The sequence below is a fragment of the Ursus americanus genome, chromosome 18, assembly GCF_024610735.1.
Source record: "Ursus americanus isolate L20-20 chromosome 18, mUrsAme1.1.p, whole genome shotgun sequence".
NCBI classification, from domain to species: Eukaryota; Metazoa; Chordata; class Mammalia; order Carnivora; family Ursidae; genus Ursus; species Ursus americanus.
In genome coordinates, this window is record NC_142144.1 from 45,694,234 (window position 1) to 45,717,076 (window position 22,843).

The 22,843-nt window shown below is 45.1% G+C and overlaps 1 protein-coding gene across 2 annotated transcripts in view; it reads right to left on the bottom strand.

Annotated features, from left to right (window-relative positions):
• Nucleotides 1–983: 983 nt before the first annotated feature.
• The window catches only part of MTAP (methylthioadenosine phosphorylase), a 42,141-nt gene continuing 20,281 nt past the window's right edge, over nt 984–22,843 (bottom strand). For both annotated transcript variants that reach the window (XM_045780389.2, XM_087869612.1), the window contains exons 5-8: nt 12,661–12,763; nt 8,938–9,177; nt 4,453–4,575; nt 984–1,869 (exon numbers count right to left, since the gene is read on the bottom strand). In XM_045780389.2, the coding sequence (XP_045636345.1) occupies nt 1,831–1,869; nt 4,453–4,575; nt 8,938–9,177; nt 12,661–12,763 (505 nt within the window). In that variant the 3' untranslated portion in view covers nt 984–1,830. The remainder of the gene's footprint in view (nt 1,870–4,452; nt 4,576–8,937; nt 9,178–12,660; nt 12,764–22,843) is intronic.

Here is a 22,843-nt window from a genome sequence, read left to right on the forward strand (position 1 = left end):
TGTTGTTGCCTTGACATCCTCGGACATGTACCAAGAATGAAGGAAAGAAGGTATATATAGTACTACAGAGCAGTGCATCAGGGCCAGAGACAGGGAGCGCTGGGTTCAGATCCGTTCTATCATCTGTGCATCTCTAACGTGAGGCCAGGGTGGGATCCCTGCACTGGGGGATATGGGAGTCATAACCCCACGTAACCCAAACAGCGCAATATTAATGCTGGGGGATAACCAGTTTACTTTGTTGTTCACAATTAGCAGCTTTTTATCTTGAAGACAGTCTCCGAGACACAAACACACTGACTTTACAGACTCTTTAAACAGACAAGCTATATGACTAAAGGACCCAGTAACAGCTCACAGTGAATAGCAGTAACTCTTGAGGTTAAAAAAAAAAAGGATCTCCCTGTGAGAGAAAACAAAACACATTCCTATAGAATGAACAACAAAAAGCAGAGAAAGAAGCAAGCTTCCATTTTATGAAACATTCCAAACCACTAACTCATGTAAAATAATCCATCAACTCATAAGAAGTAGAAACAAAGGTCAAATATTCATTTTAAAAACACCTGACACACTAGCATGTGTGTCTATAGTCTCTTACAGAGTTCCAGACCCTCTGAGGATTAGACACCAGCTCTTCTCAAGCTGTTGCAGGCCCAAGCATTGTTCTCACTGTACAGTTACTAATGGTCCTCTTTTCTAAAGCAAAGACGGAACTCAGAACTCCTCTTAGAATTACTATCTTTTTTTTTTTTTTTTAAGATCTTATTTATTTATTTAACAGAGAGAGAGACAGCCAGCGAGAGAGGGAACACAAGCAGGGGGAGTGGGAGAGGAAGAAGCAGGCTCCCAGTGGAAGAGCCTGACGTGGGGCTCGATCCCACAACGCCGGGATCACGCCCTGAGCCGAAGGCAGACGCCTGACGACTGAGCCACCCAGGTGCCCCTCAGAATTACTATCTTAAATTTGCTTCACACCAGTATGTGTTCAAGAACTGAATCTTTTTATTTTTAAGACAACTTTATTATTTGATTATATTCATTGTAGAAAAATGTGAAGACACAGAAAAATATAAAGAAAATTACAATGATTCCGTGTCCCAACCCCAAATACAGTAAAAGATTGTATATCCATTTCTGGCCTTTTGGTACATTAATGTAGAACTTTAAAACAAAATTAGCAATGCCAATGTGTGCACCTATCCTTTTTTCATTTCATACTATAGAGCAACCGTTTCTGTAGGACATGAAATATTACGTGAACACATGATCTTCAGCTGTTCTGAATATTTACTGTTATAACTAATGGTATATAAGACGTCCTTCCTTATACATAATTTGTATCTCTGATAATTTTTTAAAGATAAATTCCTAGGAACCAGTACAAAGGGTAGAAGTATTTTTAAGCCTTCGACACGTTTTACCAAACTGCCCTCCAAACAGATTGTACGAATTTATAGTCATACCAATAAATAGCCTAAGAATTCCCATTTCTTCTTCATATTTCCTTGGTAACATAGGAAAATGGATGTTACCTCCCACCCCTTATTATTACAAATTTACTGGGGGAAGGGTAAATGGGGTCTTATCTTTTTTTCTAAAGTGTCAGAATTTTTCCACATGTTTACTGGTCGTTTTCTGAAGCAGTCTACTAAGCCTTCTAGAAGGCATCTCTGATACGTGCATGTCTTCTTGTCTTATCATGGTCTTCCTTAGCAGACAAGGGCATGAGAGCAGCGTGTCTTTTCCATGTTTTTTCCAAGTTAAGCTGAAATTTCTCGAATGGCTGGAAATAGAAAGTCTTCTTGTCTCCTAGGCAGCCGTGGTCGTTTAATGTCTTGGTAATAAAACAGAAAACTGGGCCATATTCTAAAAGGAAGAAAACAGGCACAGATCACAGTTAACCAAACACTTGCTGTAGGTAGTGATTCTGAAGACCAGGATAATCACCAGGAGTACTTATTAAAAACCAGATTTTGATTTCAGAGACTGAGGACTCACGGTATTCACTTTCAATAAACTCCCCAGGAAATTCTCATGTTCACCAAACCTTAAAAACAACCAACCAGATGTGGGACTTGAGACATAGCCCCTAACTCTTTTTTTTTTTTAAAGATTTTATTTATTTGACAGAGAGAGAGCGACAGCGAGAGAGGGAACACAAGCAGGGGGAGTGGGAGAGGGAGAAGCAGGCTTCCCACCAAGCAGGGAGCCCGATGCAGGGCTTGATCCTGGGATCACGACCTGAGCCGAAGGCGGACGCTTAAGGACTGAGCCACCCAGGCGCCCCACATAGCCCCTAACTCTTAGCTCCTCTCTCTGCTTTCCTGTAAAGTGAGTTGTGCTTATCTCAAGAGGGCTGTTCACCTGAACATCCACTAGGATATGTTTTATACGCCAACCTCCAGCCTGGATTAACGTAAATCAACCTCTGTCATTCACCTGATCCCACTGGGAAAAATCCTTGAAATTTGAGTACATTAGTATCTCTAAACATAAAAGGATCTCCTTCATCACGGCAAATCTTATGTATCTTTGTAAACCACAGCTGGCCATATAGCGGGACTCACTCTGTTCTTGGAATGAATGAGTAAATGGATGATACACATTTCAGCATAGAGGGGACTGAACACGCTACCCCAGAATACCCCAGAATAAGGAGGGGTTATTACCAGGGTGTTCCTTAATGCGACAGAATGGAGGCCACGATTCTCAGTATTGTCTAGAGCGGCAATTCTTCATTTTCTTTCTTGGGATCATATATACCTGAGAAGCTGATGAAAGATGCACATACTAACCCTCTTTAAAAATGCATACATACAGAAACACACTATTTTTACACACTTTCAGAAACTTCACAGAAGGAAAGGAGAACATGGATTTCTACCATCCAAGCATTTTTTTGCTTAAAAAGGAAACTGAAATAAATTTATTGCTTGAGAAATTATCTTCAAATTCAAAAGACTATGGTCAAAATGGGGTCAGCTGAAAAACCTAAAAAAACAACAACCCGTCACATGTTGCAGGTGACATCAGCCTCTGTAGCAGCAAAAGTATGAGTCATATTTCCCATAATCAATAGCGTGCTCGCTTAGACAAGCAACATCATGCTGTTCCTACTGCCCTGCACTCAGGGAACATCTAACAGTTTCCAGTTTAAACTGACTTTCCTCAATTCTTAGAAATTAACTGGTTTCCCCTTACTTCATTATTACAATAAGGCTCGCCTGTACTTCAATTACGATGAAACACTTCATGGGGGAAAGAAGGACTATCATGTACTCATTAAACAACATTTAGCTCCCAGGTATAGAGGTTGAAACCAACACATGTGTTTCCTGTCCCTTATGAACTCAACGTCTAGTGGGAAAAAATGGAATACAAGTTCCAATATTCCTGACTTTGCCAGTGCGTAGGGCTGAGAGACACCTTGTTACAGGGGTGAGTATTGCAGCCTGCTGCATGTGCTTACAAGAACCGGCTCTGTGTGTCCATCAGCGGTTTTGTACCGATAGCTTGAAATCGGCTGTGCCGGAGTGCTTCCACCATGCACTGGGTATCCACTAACATCATGGCTCCTCAATGCCCAGCAGCTGTCGATCACTGGCCACCCCACAGTGTCTCCATCACACTAAAATTGTGGCTCTCGTTCCAGGGCTCCTTGGTGGTAGCAGTTCAGGTAGGGAGGGCTTTTATCAACTTTTCAAATCCTCTCTCAACCACTTGTCATAAGACCCAAGAGTGTAGGTGTGTTCTAGACCTTACCACAGCTAGCTACCTTCTCTGGATACTACGGGAATGTAATATCCAATTGACTGGAGGCAACTCCTTATCTAATGTGGTTAATCAAGAGAGTCATGAACTGTCCAAATAAAAATCAGGCGTCTCTGAACTTCGTACTCAGTTTAAATTATATTCTGGGAATTAATACTAGAGTTGAAAAGCTACCAATCTACAACCTACCCCGTGTTTATCTTAATCACTGTCTTAGTCTGATACAACATCAACCCTAAGTAGATATCCCTTGGCACTGTTCTGGAATTGCTATTAGTGTGTTGGCTTTAAAGGCTGCCAGCACTTTGCCCAGGTCTGCCAAAGAGCAAACAGCTTTGTTAGCAATGTAAGCCATGTACAGAACAAGCACTTTAACCTTCTGAAGTATGACTTAGGGATACCCTGCAAAGCATGACAGTGTTAAGAGCCTGGCAGACAAGATCCTAAAACTCTCACCACCTCAACTTTCAACAGTCGTGCACTACTCGCCAAAATAAAGAACGACTCAATTTCACAATGGTTAGTACGGTGGTAAAGAGCATGAAAACTTGTAGAGAACTTCTAGACTAGTTATAAAATATAAAACGACGAGCTGGACCAAGGGTGAAATGCAAGTAAGAGAAGAAGGCTGCTGCTGGTCCACGCAAGTATCTACTGCAGATGGCTGAGGGCACTTACCTTCAGGTTATGCAGGGTTTCTGACCATTCCATGGACCCTATCTGAGGTATGGCAGTGAGGAGTAAACTTTTGGCTTTATTGGCATTTTCTTTCAGGGTCTTTAAGACCCGGTCCACCGAAACCTAGAGAAACAACAGCACAGGATGTTACTAGCAATTTACAATCCCACTGCCCTCCGCAGAACATTTTCCTGAGCTCCTCCTACCTGATCCGTAAAGTCCGTTTACTCCAATTCCAATCCCCCGAGCACCAGCCCTGCATTTTTCAAGGCAGGCTTGGTCCCAGGGGGCAGGCCATGGAGAAACCCAGTGACAATCTCTGAAAAGCACTGCTTGTTTTCAATATAATGTCTGAGAAACTATCTCAGATGTATAACGTGTTAGCATGGTCTGGAAAGATGTGGCTAATTCTCCTCACGTCCATGGTAAAATGGATTCCAGTCTTAAAATTGTTGCTCCACTGGCTGACGAATCACAAGATAAGCACATTGCTCTTGAGAGAAGTCTTCGCGTTAATAAAGAGAAATGCTGACATCAGAGTACCATCATTTCTACAGCTCCCAGTGCATTAATGGATGGGCGGCTAACATCAGAGAACAACAACAAAATCCCAAACCAAACAATCCATTTTAATGAGTTTCCTGACAGGAAAACGAAACACTAGGTTTTTGTTTGTTTGTTTTTTTAAGATTTTATTTATTTATATGACAGAGACAGCCAGCGAGAGAGGGAACACAGCAGGGGAGTGGGAGAGGAAGAAGCAGGCTCACAGCGGAGGAGCCTGATGTGGGGCTCGATCCCACAACGCCGGGATCACGCCCTGAGCCGAAGGCAGACGCTTAACCGCTGTGCCACCCAGGCGCCCCACGAAACACTAGTTTTGACATCTGAATTGGATCAAATCTCTGGAACCAGCTGTCAATTGACAGAAAATACAGAGGACAGAGAAATCTGTCAAACTACCCCAAGGGGAGGATTTCAGTGATCCAGAAAGTTTCCTGTGGGAAACTCTACGGGACAGATGACCTAGTTTCTTTTCAGAACCCCTGGCAGTACAAAATTGTGATATTTGAGATAGCTAGAAACATGAACTATGCTTCGATATATTAAGGAATTACTGTTGGAATGGGACAACGACAATGTGGTTATGTTAGATGTTTATGGATAAAATTACGGATCAGAGTCTAGAGGAAATACAATTGCCCTAAGCTGGTATGTTTATAATCGAAGCTGGATGTTGATTTACAAAAGCTCACACTGCCGTCGACTTTTGTATATGACTGAAACTGCTTCACAAGGACATTGAAAAAAGTTGTGAATGTGAAATGAATGATCAGAGGTGGAGTACTTGTCACACCTCAGTATATTTAGAGGGTATTTGAAGTTCAGGGGCACAAAGATTATACCCTTCTATCTCCTGGAGTTATATAAGTCCAGATCCGTCCCACAAACACTGAGGCGTGCTTAGAAAAAACTGACGAGCACTGGTGCAGATGGCAGTCCCATCCCTGTGGGGGTACAAGGCAGTGACCCGCTCGGCGCTGCCAGGTACACGCGGAGGCATGCTTTAAGCAGTCTTCCGATGAAGGCTCGTGAAGCATCCAAGAAATTTACCTTGTATTTACTCTTTTTCCTTATACTTTTCCTTTGTTATTTCTTTTCTTTTTTTTTTTTTAAGATTTTATTTATTTATTTGAGAGCAAGAGAGAGAGGGCAGGAGTGGTGGGGAGGGGTAGGAGAGGGAGACACAGACACACAGACTCCCCGCTAAGCAGAGAGCCCCATGTGGGCCTCGATCCCAGGACCCTGAGATCATGACCCGAGCTGAAGGCAGATGCTTAACCCACTAAGCCCCCCAGACACCCCTTCCTTTGACTGTATTTCTATACAAACTCTGATCTCTCTTTTCTTGTCTTGTTCCTGCTGTGGGGCCCCACCCAAAATGCCCGTTCTACTAGGCTCCTCACAATAAAATCTAACCCTCTGATGAACGTCCAGCTCGAACGTCAAGTTTTCTTCCCAAACATTTCTGCAGCACCGCCCTCCATCAGAGCTGCCCTGGGAGGCCCACCGTCTCGGGAGCCCACACTATGGGGGCCACTCTACATCTATGATTTGGTTTCATTCTCTCAGAAATCCTGCAAGGTCAGAACTGTAAGCCAACAACCTCCAACCCCTCACCTCTGGCTCCACCCCACAGAAGAGTAAATGGATCAAAGAACTTGCTTGCCCAGTGTTACAAGTAAATGGAGCAACAGGAATTTGAAGGTGGGTGTAGGCAACTCGCAGATCTTGGTACCATGCCAAGCCGCACATCTGGTTTACAGCACAGAGACACACAGGGCTGGTGGATGACACGATCTCAGTCTGTGCTTTTCTTGTGGCATTTAGCGTTCTCTGCCTTCATGCCTTCCCACTTACACTCGGCTTAGCTTCTCTGCTTTCAACTCAAGTGGCTCCAACCGACTGCTTTCCCAACCTCCCGTAGTAGAGGAAAGCACCATGTGCTCTGCAGAGACAGATGTTACCAGACTGAGCAGAAAGCCACAGGCAGGAAGCAACCTGCTCTCAGGGAGTGGCAGAGGCTGGAACCTCCTGCTAACTGGAAACAGCTTCTCAACTCCATGAGGCCGAGCTGGCCCTTGGGTGACCAGAGCTGCCAAGTCAGAGATTATGCTGTGTCAGGATCTGGAAGTTTCTTACACAAAATACCCGAGTAGTCAGCAACGGGTTATTACACTGAGGAGTCGGGAAAGGTATGCATGCAAAACAAAGAACCCGTGTTCAAGTACAACCCAAACTCCATATACATAGATGGACTGACAGCAAGGAGAGCTCGCTGTTTTACATGAAAATGGACAATGCAACAAGCAGCTCGGAGATGGTGGGAAGGGCCATCTTGGAGAAGAGGTCACCTCCCATAAATGTGCTCACAACACCCTGCACTTGCTCTTTACTTCAAAACCCCTTGCCTGTAATTTTGTCCCTTTCTCTATTTTATTTTTTAAAGATTTTTATTTATTTATTTGAGAGAGAGAGAGAGAATGGGGGGAGGAGCAGAGGGAGAGGGAGAGAGAGATTTCCAGCAGACTCCCTGCTGAGCGGGGAGCCTGACATGGGGCTCCATCCCACGACCCTGAGATCATGACCTGAGCTGAAACTAAGAGTCAGATGCTCAACTGACTGAGCCACTCAGGCACCGCCCTCCTCCTCTATTTTAAAAATGAGATGGGGGACAAGACAAATGATCTGGTTTCTTCAAGTGAAATGCAAGGAGTGAAAAGACAGGGGAATATTAGATTACAAGAGATGTAAGAGGCAGATCATTCAAATGCAATGTGTGGATCATAAGGGACCCTGATCTGAACAGTTATATGAGACAAGAAGGAAAATGTAAACAGTCTGGATATTTGGTTACACAAAGGAATTAATACCAATATTTTTTTGGTACAATAGTGGTATTGTAGTTATTTTGTTATTATCTTTTTTTTTTTTTTTTTAAAAAAAAGGCCTTCTGGAAAAATATTTACTTCAAAATAATGAGGGCAGGGGAGAAAGAAGTGAGTAGGCACGTATATAGGACACAAGACTGGCCGTGCTGGTACAGCTGCATGATGGGTAACTGGGGCTTCATTATATTAGCCTCCCTCCTTTTCCCAATGTTTGAAGTTTTCCACGCTGAGCATATTTATTTTGGAAGCCTGACTGACACGGTCCAGTGTCTTCACATACCAGCTGGACCTTGCTATCTTTCCTGCCCAGAACCCCTCACTGGCCTCCCCTCTGAAATACATATAGTCTACGCTGTGCTGCCTCCACCCACCCAAGTGTGCCTGTCTTTCCCACCACTCTTCCACCAGGAAGGCTTCCCAGACTTCGAATATTTGGTTGGGTCAGCAGGCCAGGTGCTTCTCACCACACTTCTTTATAACCCTGAGCTTTCTTACACACTGGTCGGCTTAATCTCTGCGCTTCCCCCTCACCCCCCAAAAGCCTCAGAATGTTGGCTCCTCGCAGGCTTGTCTGTCTGCTGTCATAGTCCTACAGCAACATGATGCAGTCACGGGAGGTGAGACGGACAGATATGAACAGAGTCCTCTTACCAGGCAGAGGTAACAGGTCTTCCCTTTGAAAACACACATAATAACCAGTAGCACAGGATAAGGAAATTATAACCCAAACACACTTTCATCCTTAAAATAAGGCCCAAGTCTCAGTATGATTCCCATCACACCTACACGTCCATCATGCGCTGTTTATCCGTGCATAAAAGTGTCTTTTTCTTCTCTGTGGAGATCTTTGTCTCTTCCAACAAGAAGTATGAACAAAATACCCGACCATATATAGACAGCTGACTTTAACACCTGGCAGAAAGGCCCTTTCTGGAACTAATACAGTAGAACAGGTGGTGAAGACACCCCCTCAGCGGCTCCCATGGGGCCTGGAAACCCAGGCCACACACGTTGGGAAGAGAATCCCACCTACCGCTTCCTCATGCTCCTTCCAGCAGTCATAATCTGTTGCCATGGCGATACTAGCGTAGCAAATCCCAGCCTCCTTAGCGAGAACCACCTCTGGAACTGTGGTCATGTTGATAACATCTGCTCCCCAGGTGCGGAACATGAAGCTTTCTGCCCGGGAGCTAAAACGAGGCCCCTCGATTGTGACCATTGTCCCTTTTGAGTGGCAGCGGAGTCCTAACTTTTTAGCAGTCTCTATGAGGACCTAGAAAACAAGAACCACAAACTCAAAACATACAAACCTAAGAGCTTACTATTTTGTGTTTTTGTGTTTTTCCCTGATGTCTGAGAAGTTAATTCTTAAAGATTTTTACTCTAGGGGCGCGTGGGGCGTCTGCCTTCGGCTCAGGGCGTGATCCCGGCGTTATGGGATCGAGCCCCACATCAGGCTCCTCTGCTGGAAGCCTGCTTCTTCCTCTCCCACTCCCCCTGCTTGTGTTCCCTCTCTCGCTGGCTATCTCTCTCTGTCAAATAAATAAATAAAATCTTTAAAAAAAAAAAAAAAGATTTTTACTCTAAATGGCTAGTACGTGGAGGCCCTCAGACAGAGTCTGGAAGATCACGGAAGGGTGTTTCCTAGATCCTCGCCCCTCAGATAACCCTGTTCCCCCAGCCCCCAGCACACACAGCTTACAGCCACAAGAGCAAACAATGTGCTTTTCCTCTACACCAGGCATTTGTTTATGTACTTTAATTTCACTTACTTTTTTTTTTTTTTTAAAGATTTTATTTATTTGACAGAGACAGCGAGAGAGGGAACACAAGCAGGGGGAGTGGGAGAGGGAGAAGCAGGCTTCCCGCTGAGCAGGGAGCCCCACTCGGGGCTTGATCCCAGGACCCTGGGATCACGCCCTGAGCCCTGAGCCGAAGGCAGACGCTTAACGACTGAGCCACCCAGGCGCCCCTAATTTCACTTACCTCTTAACAGCTTGAAGAGACTAAGCTGGGTTGTAAACATGGACTTGAGTCTGAGCCTTTACCCCCCAGGCTAAGCAAAGGTGCCGATCCTATTCACATCTCCTCAAAGACATGCTGAGAACGGTTTCCAAGCTCCTGACTGGTCTTTCACACAAAATCTAAAGAATTTTATAGAAGCTTTTTTTGGTTAGAAAATGATTTCTAGGGTGCCTGGGGGGCTCAGCTGGTTAAGCATCCAACTCTTAATTTCAGCTCAGGTCATGATCTCAGGGTTATGAGCTCGAGCCCTGTGGCTGGCTCTGAACTGTGTGTGGAGCCCGCCTAAGATTCTCCCCCTCCCTCTCCTCACCTCCGAAAGAAAGAAGGTGAGGTCTTCATAATCTCTCTTGCCTATGGTGTCTCCCAAAGACATATACAAAAACAGAATGGGGCTGTGTTGGTTTTTTCTCTCCAGGGATAAACTTATCACGGCATTTTACTTTAATGGCAAGGCCATGCATGGGTTTTAAAAACATTATTTAAAAGTTTGATCACTTTTTCCAGTGACTAATTAATAACACGCATCTAGTCCTCAGGTTATTAATTTCTAGCCAATGCTTCAAAATTCCTTTTTAATTAAAAAAAAATTAACTGTTAACCCACTTAAGCACTGCCAAAAATTCACTTAATCTTTGTACGTTTTCGTTTTCTCATCTGTAAAATGGGAATAATGAGACTGTATTAGAGCAGTGTGTGCTGTAATACATATACATATAAGACAGCACAGAATTGTGTCGGGCACATTGTAAACACTGGATAAAAGCTAAACCAGTCTTATAACAACTACTAATACTGGCACCTTCTACGCTTGTTTGCCAAATAACTGGCAAAGATTCCTGGGGTACTTTATATATAAAATGGTATGACTCAATGTCAATAAAGGCTCCAATTTAGGCCAAAGTCTAGCCTGCACACGTCGGAACCATATAAGCAAATTAACCTATTTCTTGGAAAATAATTTTCATTATGCTATAGCAGTGGGAGAAAGAATTTTAATAAGAGCCTTGGCAACACCAAATTTAGAAGCGTGACAAGTCACAGACAATGAATAACTGATGTTATATCATGTTTATTTACACTATATATGCTGAAAATAAGATTATGCTTAATAAAAAACTTTCCCCTCGAGTACAAGTTATAAATTCGAGGGCCTAAATCACTCTTCCTTCACCTCGACCTCCCCCACCCCTAAATTAAATTACAGCCAGCCCAGTCCCATCTTCATTAAATGTCTTTGAAAATCCTGAATAACCAAGCTGTGTGTCTTGGCCAAATTGGGATCATGACCTGAGCTGAAGGCAGACGCTTAACCGCTGTGCCACCCAGGCGCCCCATTTCCCATTTTCTTAAACCGCCTTTCCTACCTTCTTTTAGTCTTATACGGGGCGGGGTGTGTGTGTGTGTGTGTGTGTGTGTGTGTGTGTGTGTCTCCTGGCTTGGCCTGGCCAAACTTACTGGAAACGATCCCCTACTGCTGATCTCCAAGCCACCGCACCTGCATGTGTTCTGTGTACATCACTGGTATTTCCCTTCCCCCACCTCTACTGCTAGTACCTGAATTCAGTGTCTTCTCCGTGGGACACGATCTCAGGCCTATTCTCTCCTTGGTCTATTTCTTCCCAAGCTGCCCCCATTTTGAAACGGACAAGAATCTTACATACATCCAATTACCCCTGGAAAGCACATTTATTATGTGGACAGATCTGCGTTTCAGAGGGAAGACGAGCAGCAATGTTTGGATATATTCTGCTGACAACTACCTGGAAACACATACACATATATCCCAAATACCCAAACACCAACTTAACCTGCCATTTTTTTTTAAACAAATAAAAAAACGTCTTTTCACACAAATCAGAGAGAATCAACAAGCAGTGGTATATCGGAAATATACCCCTGACCCCCGGCTTCAGATTCTAGATTTTTGTTTGAGACCACCGTGAGATTAAGGAGCCCCTGCTGTTAACTCTAAGGAAACTACTTTTACACAATTATGTGGGGCTGAACCCAAAAGCTGCAATAAATCTTCTACTTTTCCATATGTTAAAACTATCTGAATGAGTAAAATGCTTAGGTACTTCCCCTAAGGGGCAACCCCCTTAGTGCTAAGATTTTACTGTAATCCTGGAGAGGAGGCTGGATGGTAACACCCAAACTCAGCTCAAAGGCCAATGACGCCAATCTGACAATGTATAGATTATCAAGTACTGAATTCATAAAGGCAGTTACCAGTTGTTGGATGCCTCATAACTGACAGGTGTAGCTCAAAGCACTTTATAGATGATAATGACCCACTCATTTATCCTCCACACAGTGCTGTGAGGTACATGTTACCATCACCTTCATTTTCCAAACGAGGAAACTGAGGCCCAGGGGCATTAAGTAACTTGTCCAACAAGACACAACCATGAAGCCACAAGAGCAGAGATTCGATCCCAAGTAATCTGGTTCCAGACTGTACGCTCTTGACGAATATGCTATCTTACACTGATTTACAAGGTATTCTGACAGCAAACCCAAACCTATAAAAAAGGTAGGCTGCAACTCTGAATGACTCAGCTTATACGTGACTGAGAGTAGTGGAGACAGTACTAACAAAGGGAAAGCCTTCTAGAAACCTTGCGGAAGAAGCAAGCTTGAGAGGGGAAGAGGGACCACCTGTTAGCCAATTAATTGAACCCTAGATGCCACCCCAAGCCCTTACGGTGCACCTTCCAGAAAGACTACGAACCTCTCTCGTTTTGGGGCAGAATGGCTCAGCCATGGGAATATGGCATACTCCTCTGGCACAGGAATGACTTCCATCATAGAAGGTCTGAGGCCTTTTGGTGGTCCTACAAAATAAAGTGAAAAGGTGTTTTTGTTGTGTTTTGTTTTTTAAAGCCATCACTCCATCTTCTGGGGGCTGGTGAATCCACGGTATCTAGGCCAACACCTTGGTCCTCGCTCCAGAATCGATAGCTCTGGACAAGCTGAAGGCGATTGTTGGAAAAGCCGCTTCAGGATGATATCTGGCTTTTCTGGCTCTCGGTTGGTGACAACATGCTTTCCAACAGGAATTCAAGTGTGTGGTCTGGTGACTGACAGGACAACCACAGTGGACTGTAGGTACAACTCAACTTTGGGAGTGGGAGGCTGGGTAAAACCCTTAAGAAGTCACTATGGAATTCTCATTCATGGTAGATGTAGAGGGCTGTGCAGTGAACCCCAAATATATCCATTACCTAGATTCAACAATTCAAATTTTGTCAAACGTGCTTCATCTGTTAGCTTTTCCATGGTTGCAAATCTCAGCCTTTTGTGGTTTCACCCCTACTTCAGTTGGATCAAAATATGTAGATTTTTCACTGTAATGTCATGATCACATTTGATAAAAATTAATTCCTACATACCGACTAATACACAGACCAGATGCAAATTTCCCGGATGTCCTTAAAAATGTCTTTTCATTTTTTTTAACTTATTTTTTATTTCTTAACAAACGCTTTTTTTAGTTTCAAGTTCCAAACAAGGTCCTAAGCTTGCATTTGACTGGCCTGTCTCTAATGAGGGTAATTCCCACCCTCTACCCCCAACCTTATCTTTTCATGCCTTTGGCCCACTGAAGAAAGCGGCTGTTTGTCCTGCTGCACTTTGGGGAATCTCTTCGCCACCTCAATTAGTTTGTTCCTCTACCCACCATAATTAGTTCGAAAATCTTAGTTCAACTTCTTGGTAAAACATTTTTGAATCCACAAACGAAAGGCTAAAATTAACCCAGAGCCAAGTCACCCTGCAGTTTTCAGAATAAAGCGAAGTTTTCAGAATAAAGCACTTTCTGTGTCCTTTATATTGTTCACAACTTGAACTCATGAGTAATACAGGAAAGAGAGTCTTCATCTTTCCTACAGAGAGGAAGGCCGGGGAGGGACATTCACGTCTACTTCCGGTAGCGGGAGGCAAGGGACCAGCATGGAGAAATACACTGGTTCGATTTATACAGCTGGTGTGTCCACCTGCCGAAATTCATCGGTTACTTCCATCCCGTCCCACACTAAACAGTGACACTTAGCTGGCACCACAGCCCCCAGGCTCCATAACGGGGCCACAGTGCTCTGCAGGGATGAAAACCCAGCCTATGCTCCTCCCAGCCCTCTGTCATATGTGTTTTAGGGGAAGGCCAAGTTAACCCCCAAGCAATTCCAGATGGGGTTGAAGAACAGGTCAAATGGCCGTCCGAGCCCACATCACAGAGGCTTTTCTCCTTTTGTAAAACTAACCAGTAAAATGGTGCCACGCACTCCATCCAGCTCTGGCTTGGCATCAGCCTTCCATGAGTCAAGTATGAGCAATAGCCCCATTTACAACCGTGATTAAGTATGAAAACAAGGCCACAGAAACCTCCAGCAGCTATACTGCCCTAAATGTCCATGCAACACCCCCACCTTATCTATCTCTATCCCTCTCTCTTCGCTTTCTACCCCTTCTTTGCCCAATCGCTCCTCTTTGTTCTGACTTCTACCTTAAGACAAAACACGTACTAGTCATGCTTTATGTTACATCATAATAAGCGATACTTATTAACTACAGTTCATTCCCTTTGTCAAGTGGAACACTTGACATTTTTCTGTTTAAACCAAGCTCTTCAGGGGCGCCTGGGTGGCTCAGTCGGTTAAGCATCTGCCTTGGGCTCAGGTCATGATCCCGGGGTCCTGGAATCGAGTCCCACTTTGGGTTCTCTGCTTAGCAGGGAGCCTGCTTCTCCCTCTCCCTCTGCCTGCCCCCCCCATAAATAAATAAATAAAATCTTAAAAAAAAATAAACAAAGCTCTTTAACTACTAGCTACAGGGCTTAGAGCAAACTGCCATATCTGTTTGATTCTCTATTTCCAATCATAAAATGTAGTTCATCCATCCATTTGTACAGGCATCATGAGGATGAAGTCAGCCAAGATGTCCAGACGCCTGCCAGCGGCTTGGAAGCAAGGTCCGGGCTAGAGACCGACAAGGAGCCAGTACCGAGGAGAAGCTACGGCTGAGGCCGGAGCCTCAGCACACCTAGCCCCGAACGGGCAAGCAAAGGGCGCAGCCCTGGGGAAGAAATGAAAACTCCAACACCACTATTAGTAATATTGGTAACCAGTAAGACTAATGATTTCAGGGCTATGCTGTCAAGATCCAGGAAAAAAAGCGTGTGAGAAACACCTCTCACACAGCCTGCCCACTTGTCTGTCCTGTGCCACACGATGAACTTCAGTGTCGGCACAGTCAATGAAACATTTAATGACCTAAACTTAAACCACTATAAACAGCAATACTCCTGTCCAGCATAAAACGGTACGGCATGATTAATGCTGAATGAAATTCTGACCAAGAGCAATGGGATTTATAATCATGGTGGGGGGAGGGGGAGATGCAGGACGGAGCACATTTTTTTCCCTATAAATACAGTATAGTATGTGAATGTATTTTCTCTTATGATTTTCTTAATAACACCTTCTTTTCTGTAGCATACTTTATCATAACAATATAGTACAGAATGCACGTAACAGATAAAACAGTGTTAATCGACTGTTTATGTTATCAGTAAGGCTTCTGGTCAACAGCAGGCTATTAGCAGTGAAGTTTTTGGGAAGTCAAGTCATCCATGGATCTTCAACTGAACAGGGGGTCAGCGGCCCTAACCCCATGCTGCGTAAGGGGTCAACTGTACTTTGTTAGAGCAGTAACCGGACACTAACACACGTGCTTATGTGGTTTCAGATACAGTCAACTCAGTTACGGCTTCCGCAGGAATAAAGACAGGAGGCTGAAGGTCCGCCCCAACTCCTGCTTCATTAGCAAAGCCTCCCAGCTGGGCCAGCGGACTGCAAATGTCACTCCCGCATTAGCCTGGGACCCCCTGGGAAACAGACTCTGGGGCTGACTGGTCTGGCTGGCTTTATACTGCTCGCTGCCTAACTCTGTGCCTCGGGGAAAAGCCAATCTGATCTCTCTGCACCTCAGTTTGTATCCGTTTTCTCACATTTAAAATGGGGAGTAAATAATACTGCCCACCTTCTAAGGTCGACGTGAAGACTGAATGAGACCCGGGAAGCAAGTCCTCGGCACTAGCAACTTCTACCTACGGAAAATCCGCTTCTGTACTTCTCATGTGCCAACCTCGGGGCTGACACAAGCACGGACCTCAGTCAGAGGCACACAAAAAGCCGCTTGAGGCTATCACACAGGGACACATCCTAAGAGAAGTTAAGTGTGCACACGAACAAAAAACTGCCCGTGGAAGAGTGAAGGAGACAAAACTGTGTTGTGTACTCGGAGGAGAAGTTAAGTTCAAGACTGTCAAGGACAGAACACTGGGCACTTCCACACACAGAACAGGGAAAAGCCCAGGAAAAGCCTGGCAGGTTGTTGAATCGGCTGGTAGACTGACCGGCAGACTCTTGAATCGGCTCTCGGACCGCCGTTTGTTAAAAATTCCCCTTTGGGGGGCGCCTGGGTGGCACAGCGGTTAAGCGTCTGCCTTCGGCTCGGGGCGTGATCCCGGCGTAATGGGATCGAGCCCCACATCAGGCTCCTCCGCTGGGAGCCTGCTTCTTCCTCTCCCACTCCCCCTGCTTGTGTTCCCTCTCTCGCTAGCTGTCGAATAAATAAATAAAATCTTAAAAAAAAAAAAATTCCCCTTTGAGAAAAAGCAGAGCTGCAAGCACCAAGGAGAACACTTGTCCTACAGCAGAAGCAAACACAACTGCGCCTCTCTGAGGAGGCACGTGGCCCCAGCAAGCCTCAGCATGCAGGGACATGAGTCAGTTAATCTGCTAGCAAAGCAGGCAGACAGCTGCTCATAAGTAGCACGGTTTTGGGGAAATGATTCCACCCACATCACTTACAAGATATCCAAGTGGTAATGCACATGGACAAACTCGAACTCAGTTTTTAAGAAACCAAAAGAGAACAAAAAGTCACCCCAAACCCTCTTCTCTTTTTTTAAAGATTTAGTTCTTTACCCCAAAGACAGAGAGAGAGAATGTGAGCAGGGGGGAGGGGCAGAGGATGAGGGAAAGAGAGAATCCTCAAGCAGACTCCCCGCTGAACTCGGAGTCTGATGCAGGGCTCGATCCCATGACCCTGAGATCATGACCTGAGCCAAAACCAAGAGTCGGACCCCCAACTGACTGAGCCACCCACCAGGTGCCCCCAATCTCTCTTTTCATTAAAGCCTGAGCTCTCAGGGAGAGTGGAAGCGCTCTACGTAGCAAGTCTGCCACGGCCACCTTGACGCCCAGGAGCTCCGCTAGCCATTTATCCCACAGGGATGTCTGCACAAATACAAAGATAACGGGGCACACCAATGGTAACAGAACCACAGTGAATACAAACAGGAAACTGAAAACAGCCAAGTTCCCACTTCCAAAGGCGGCTTAACTAAACCACACTGCCAACAATGGAAGAGTGTATGTCTGTTATAAACAGGGTGGCATCTGACTACACGTGTGGAAAGCGGAGACGGTTAAAAGGGAAGACAGCACGTTGTGAGCTAGGATAGAAGAAGAAGACAAACCATTCTTTTTCTAGAATTCCTACAGAGTCACACAAACATATTTGTTTTTTGTGTTGAAAAATATGTAAATGGTATGTAATATGGACTATCTCACAATATGCTTGATTTAGGTAATGATGATAGATCTTGAAGACTTTTCTGTATCAGCACATAGAAATTTACTTGTTTAAAGTTCCGAAGAGAAGGCCATGGATATATCAGTATATTTAAGTTACTATACGAAAATGGATCATTAAAAATGGTACAGTAAATATCTCTGCAGGAGCTAGCCACCTTGTACACGTTCCTCAAAAAACGAAGAAAAGGAACTACTGCAAAGGCCTCACACATTTTCAAGTGTAACGGACAGATTTCACCAAATTTCCCTTCAAAGGGCTACAGTAAGGCATACACCCACCAGAAACATAGGAGGGTTTCACTTTTTACCATATACCCGCCCATACGATTTTCATTTTATCTCATGACAAATACGTATTACTCTTTAAACGCTCTAACACACAGCTATGTTGGACAGCATTTTAGTTTTCACACTCACTAGAACACCACAGACAATTTAAATTAAAAATTTAGAAGGTAAACAAAGAGGCGAAGAAGGAAAAAAAAAAAAAAGTAAGGCCAAGTCACCAACAGGTTAGATCCAAAGGATATTTATATTCTAGGAAATATGCATAATTTTAAGACCAACAGGATTAAGAATGAGCCTTCTAAATTTCTAGGTGTATATCCACGCGTGTGCACACACGTATTTACGGACAGCACAATTGTGAGCATGTTTGTTTGTTTACTTATTTAAAGATTCGTTCATTTATTTGAGACAGACAGAGTGAGCACGAGTGGAAGGGCGAGAGGGAAAGAGAAATCTCAAGTAGCCTCCACACTGAGCGCAGAGCCCGATGCCGGGCTCGATCTCACAACCCTAAGATCGTGACCCGAGCCAAAACCAAGCGTCAGACGCTCTGCCAACAACACAACCCAGGCGCCCCTGTTGTGAGCATGAGTGTAAATGAAGGGTCAAATCCTAGAAGATTTGGGTCACAGAGTTAGGGTACAAAGGGTTCTCATCTGGAGGAGAAAGGTAGGGCGCTGAGGGAGAGGAAGAGAGTTTAAAACTGCAGTGGGGAGGGGCGCCTGGGTGGCTCAGTCCGTTCAGCGTCTGACTTGATTTCAGCTCAGGTCACCGTCTCAGGGTCCTGAGATCGAGCCCCACCTCTGGGTTCTGAGCTGAGAGTGGAGTCTGTTTAAGATTCTCTCTCTCGGGGGCGCCTGGGTGGCACAGCAGTTAGGCGTCTGCCTTCGGCTCAGGGCGTGATCCCAGCGTTATGGGATCGAGCCCCACATCAGGCTCCTCTGCTGTGAGCCTGCTTCTTCCTCTCCCGCTCCCCCTGCTTGTGTTCCCTCTCTCGCTGGCTGTCTCTGTCAAATAAATAAACTAAATCTTTAAACAACAAAAAAAAAAGATTCTCTCTCTCCCTCTCCCCCCCACCCCTGGCCCCACCCCACTTGTACTCTCCTTAAAAAAAAAAAAATTAAAACTACAGTGGGGAAAAGTAGAGGAAATTCTGATGTGAACGACACGAACAGAAACCCATTGTAACATGGAATGAATCTGTTCTCTTAAACAGAAGGAACTGAGAACTTCTAAATTTGCATACATGTCATTAAGATCCCACCATTGCTCTGATCGAATGAGCGCTTATGGTGCCACAGGAAAGGAGAAAAACCTATGACGTTTATATCCCAATGAGGAGACAAGACTGTTTAACGAACATGCACAGTTTTTTCTTATTTTCTACTTTTCACGAGGTCTTGCTGAGCGGAGCACGCAGAGCCGCAGCACAAGAACAAAATGCCGGCTCTGACACAGGTGTTGAGTACCAATCTCTATGGGCCTCGGTTTTCTCATCTGTACAAGGGCGCCACAAGGTATGTACCCGCTGTTCCCTAGTGCTGTGATAACTAGCAGCACCGGGAACACAGTGAGGACTCCAGAAGCAGCTTTGCCTCACTGTGAAGTACCATGGACATGGCTCCAGGTCAACGTACGTAACTTCAACAAATCCTGTTTACAACTTCACATTCCACAGGACAGCCGTTCCACCACCGCCTTAGGCTGCTCACTCAAGAAACAATATACACATAACCTGGTTACATGTGTCTAGAAAAACACCATTTGGTGCTTTCATTCTTGGGACTACAAACCACGAAAGGGAAGGCTGTTGAAAAGGCATGCATATTTTAAATCTTACTGAGTCAGACTGCCTTTTAAAAACAGTCCTAGGGGCACCTGAGTGGCTTAGTCAGTTAAGCGTCTGACTCTTGATTTTGGCTCAGGTCATGATCTCATGGGCCCTGAGATCGAACCCGGCATCGGCCTCCGTGCTTAGCACAAAATGTGCTTGAAGATGTGCTCCCCCTGCCCCTCTTCTCACTCACGTGCTCTCTCTAAAAATAAATAAATCCTCAAAAGAAAATAAAAATAAAAAATAAAAGAGTTGAAACTATCTCTACCAGCAATAGGTACTATCCAGGACCTCACAGCATCAGACAGGTGGGAAGAGCTTAATATTTTCTTTCACTTCAAAATTATCCAGAAATAACAACTTCATGTTCAGAAGAACAAATGCAACCAGATAATAAACATTACTATTTCACTGGGGAGAGGGAAACGGGCAGGGATACTAAGTACAAAGGCAATGGAAGAAACCACCACAGGGGTGACAAGATATTTTTAAGTACATGTCAAAGATCATCAGCATCGATGACAAAAGTAACTAGGAAAAAATGACATCAAATTACAGGAAGCGCTGAGGTTTTCTACATAAAGAGCTTGTTAGGACACTCCCTCCCCCTTGGACTGTGCTGTGAGCTCTGAGCCGGTACTAACCAGTGCTCAGTAAAAACCCTGACCGACGACGAGGTTCTGGGCAAGCCCTCCCAGAGAGGAGTGGATGCCCTGATTTACAGCACTTTTTTTTTTTTTTTTTTTTTTTTAAGTAGACTCCATGCTAGGCATGGAGCTCAATGCAGGGCTTGAACTCACAACCCAGATCAAGAGCTGAGCTGAGATCCAGAGTCGGACGCTCAGCGGACTGAGCCACCTGGGCGCCCCTCCAGCTCTTTTCTCATCATGTCTTTGTTTCTATTATATTTTCAGGGAGTAATCTCGAAACTGGCTTTGCAGGGGGCACGCTGGAGAGAAGAAGGCACGCGAAGCAAAGCACTGACCAGATGAGGCAGTGGGCACCGAGAACAGAAGGTGGTTCAAAGCACGCACAGGCGTGACCCAAAGATGGACTCTACGCAGGGGTGGTATGGAGGCATGGTGGCGGCCACCGGGCAGATGGCAGCGCCAGGGTGTGATCAACTTCGCGATTTTCCAAGCAGGGAACAGGGAGCTGGGGTGGGGTGAGAGTGACAGTGTGGGGTTAGAAGACATCCAAGGGGGATCATTTATTTTTTTATTTTTAAATTTTTTTTTTAAAGAGTTTATTTATTTGACAGAGAGAGAGAGCACAAGCAGGGGGAGTGGCAGGCAGAGGGAGAAGCAGGCTCCCCACGGAGCAGGGAGCCCAACATGGGACTCGACCCCAGGACCCCGGGAACATGACCTGAGCCGAAGGCAGATGCTTAACCCACTGAGCCACCCAGGCGCTCCCCCCAAGGAGGATGATTTAATCTTGAATTATAAAGCGTGAGGTATCTTTGGGACCCTGTCCTGGATCTAGTGGCCAGTGTGCATCTGAAGGGGGAGGCAGAGCTGGAAGTGTGTGTGTGAGGGATGGGTGAGGTCACAGGCTTTGGACGCTAACAGAATTCAAACTCCACAGGTCCCACTTACTAGCAAATGACCGATATTTTTGAGTTTTAAGTTTCCTCAACTATAACCCAGGAAAACTACCCTTGTGGTGAACAGGATTAAGGGATTTGTGGCACTTAGTAGTAACTCAAAAACTGGGAGCTTATCAGCAGTTTCGTTAGGAGAAGGGATAGAAGGCAAGGCCATAATAAGAGAGCTAGGTTGAGGAGCAAAACTTGGGAACTCCCGGGAACATGGGAGTAGCTGCCCCGGATCCTAGGACAGGTGCGGGCAGGAAGATGGCAGAGGGCAGGCATGCAAGAAACTAGTGAGAGGGAGGGGAAAGGAACATGGTCAGTTTATGCCAAACAGCTTCTGTTTTCTCATACAGAGGGGACATTCTCAACCAAGAGTGAAGGAGACGGGCAGGAAGCCGTGAGAACAGTAAGGGTTTGAAAGAGCTGCTAAGAGGAATGGGAGAAGAGCCAAGGGAGGGCTTCCTGTGCAATTGTTTACCATGACCCCTGAGAGTATGGATAAAAGTCCACGCCCTGCCCCAGAAGTTCAAAGACTGGTGATTAATGGACATCAGAGCACACCTCAACTTCCCGGCCAGTGCTCCATAGGGGCGGGTACCAACAATCTTACATCATGACATTGAGGAGGAGGGGAAGCCCAGGGCTTCGGGAGGGGGAAATAAAGTGACATAATCCCTCACCACTGTGTTTACAGTGGGACTTTCCTGATGAATAAGCCAGCAAGTATTACAGCCACGCTTAGTCAAAACTTTCCCTAATGCAGTGAACACAGAACTCTCCAGAGAGGGAGGACATCACCACTCAAGACATCAGAACATAGCACCCTCATCTCGCAACGAGGACACGAAGTGACAAAAGAATTTGGGGGCAGAGCCAGGAAACAATTCTGGATGTTCACACTTCCAAGCTAGGGCTTCTCCCACTGCATTCTTCGAGCAGAACCTAACCGGGGGCCTCAGGCATACCAGGCCAACGCGTGAGCAGCATTTTGCAGAGAACTTCTGCCGCTAGGATTCACACCCTGCTGTTTTTCATCTTAATTTTTTTGGTTGTATTTTTCTCATTGTCTTGGTTGTATTTTTCTCATTGTCCAAAAGAAAAAAAAAAAAAGTTCTTATCTGTAAAACATTCCTGATAAAGACCACTATTGGAAAGTAAGAATCCCATCCTTGTCCTTAACAGGTATGTTCGCTGGGCACGCCTTGAGATAGTTCCAATAGCCCTCGTAGCTGAACGGGTCCTACTAAACTGCATCTTTTTAAAAAACAATTTAATGGAATGTGGGCATCTTTCCAGATAGCTTATAGGTACAGGGCGAATTCAATTCCTCTCCACGATAACGATCAGGATTGATGGTGAAGAGGACAGAGGTCATGTGTGGCAATGCTGGAAACCTCTACCCATGTGCACCTTGCACGGCCTGGAGAGTCAGTAGTTTGGGGTGACAGGCATACGCTGCATATACAAAGGTTTGTACCACAGAAGAAGAACCCCCAAATTATGAATCTTGGAGCATCTCCCTTGTGAGATCCTTTTAAAG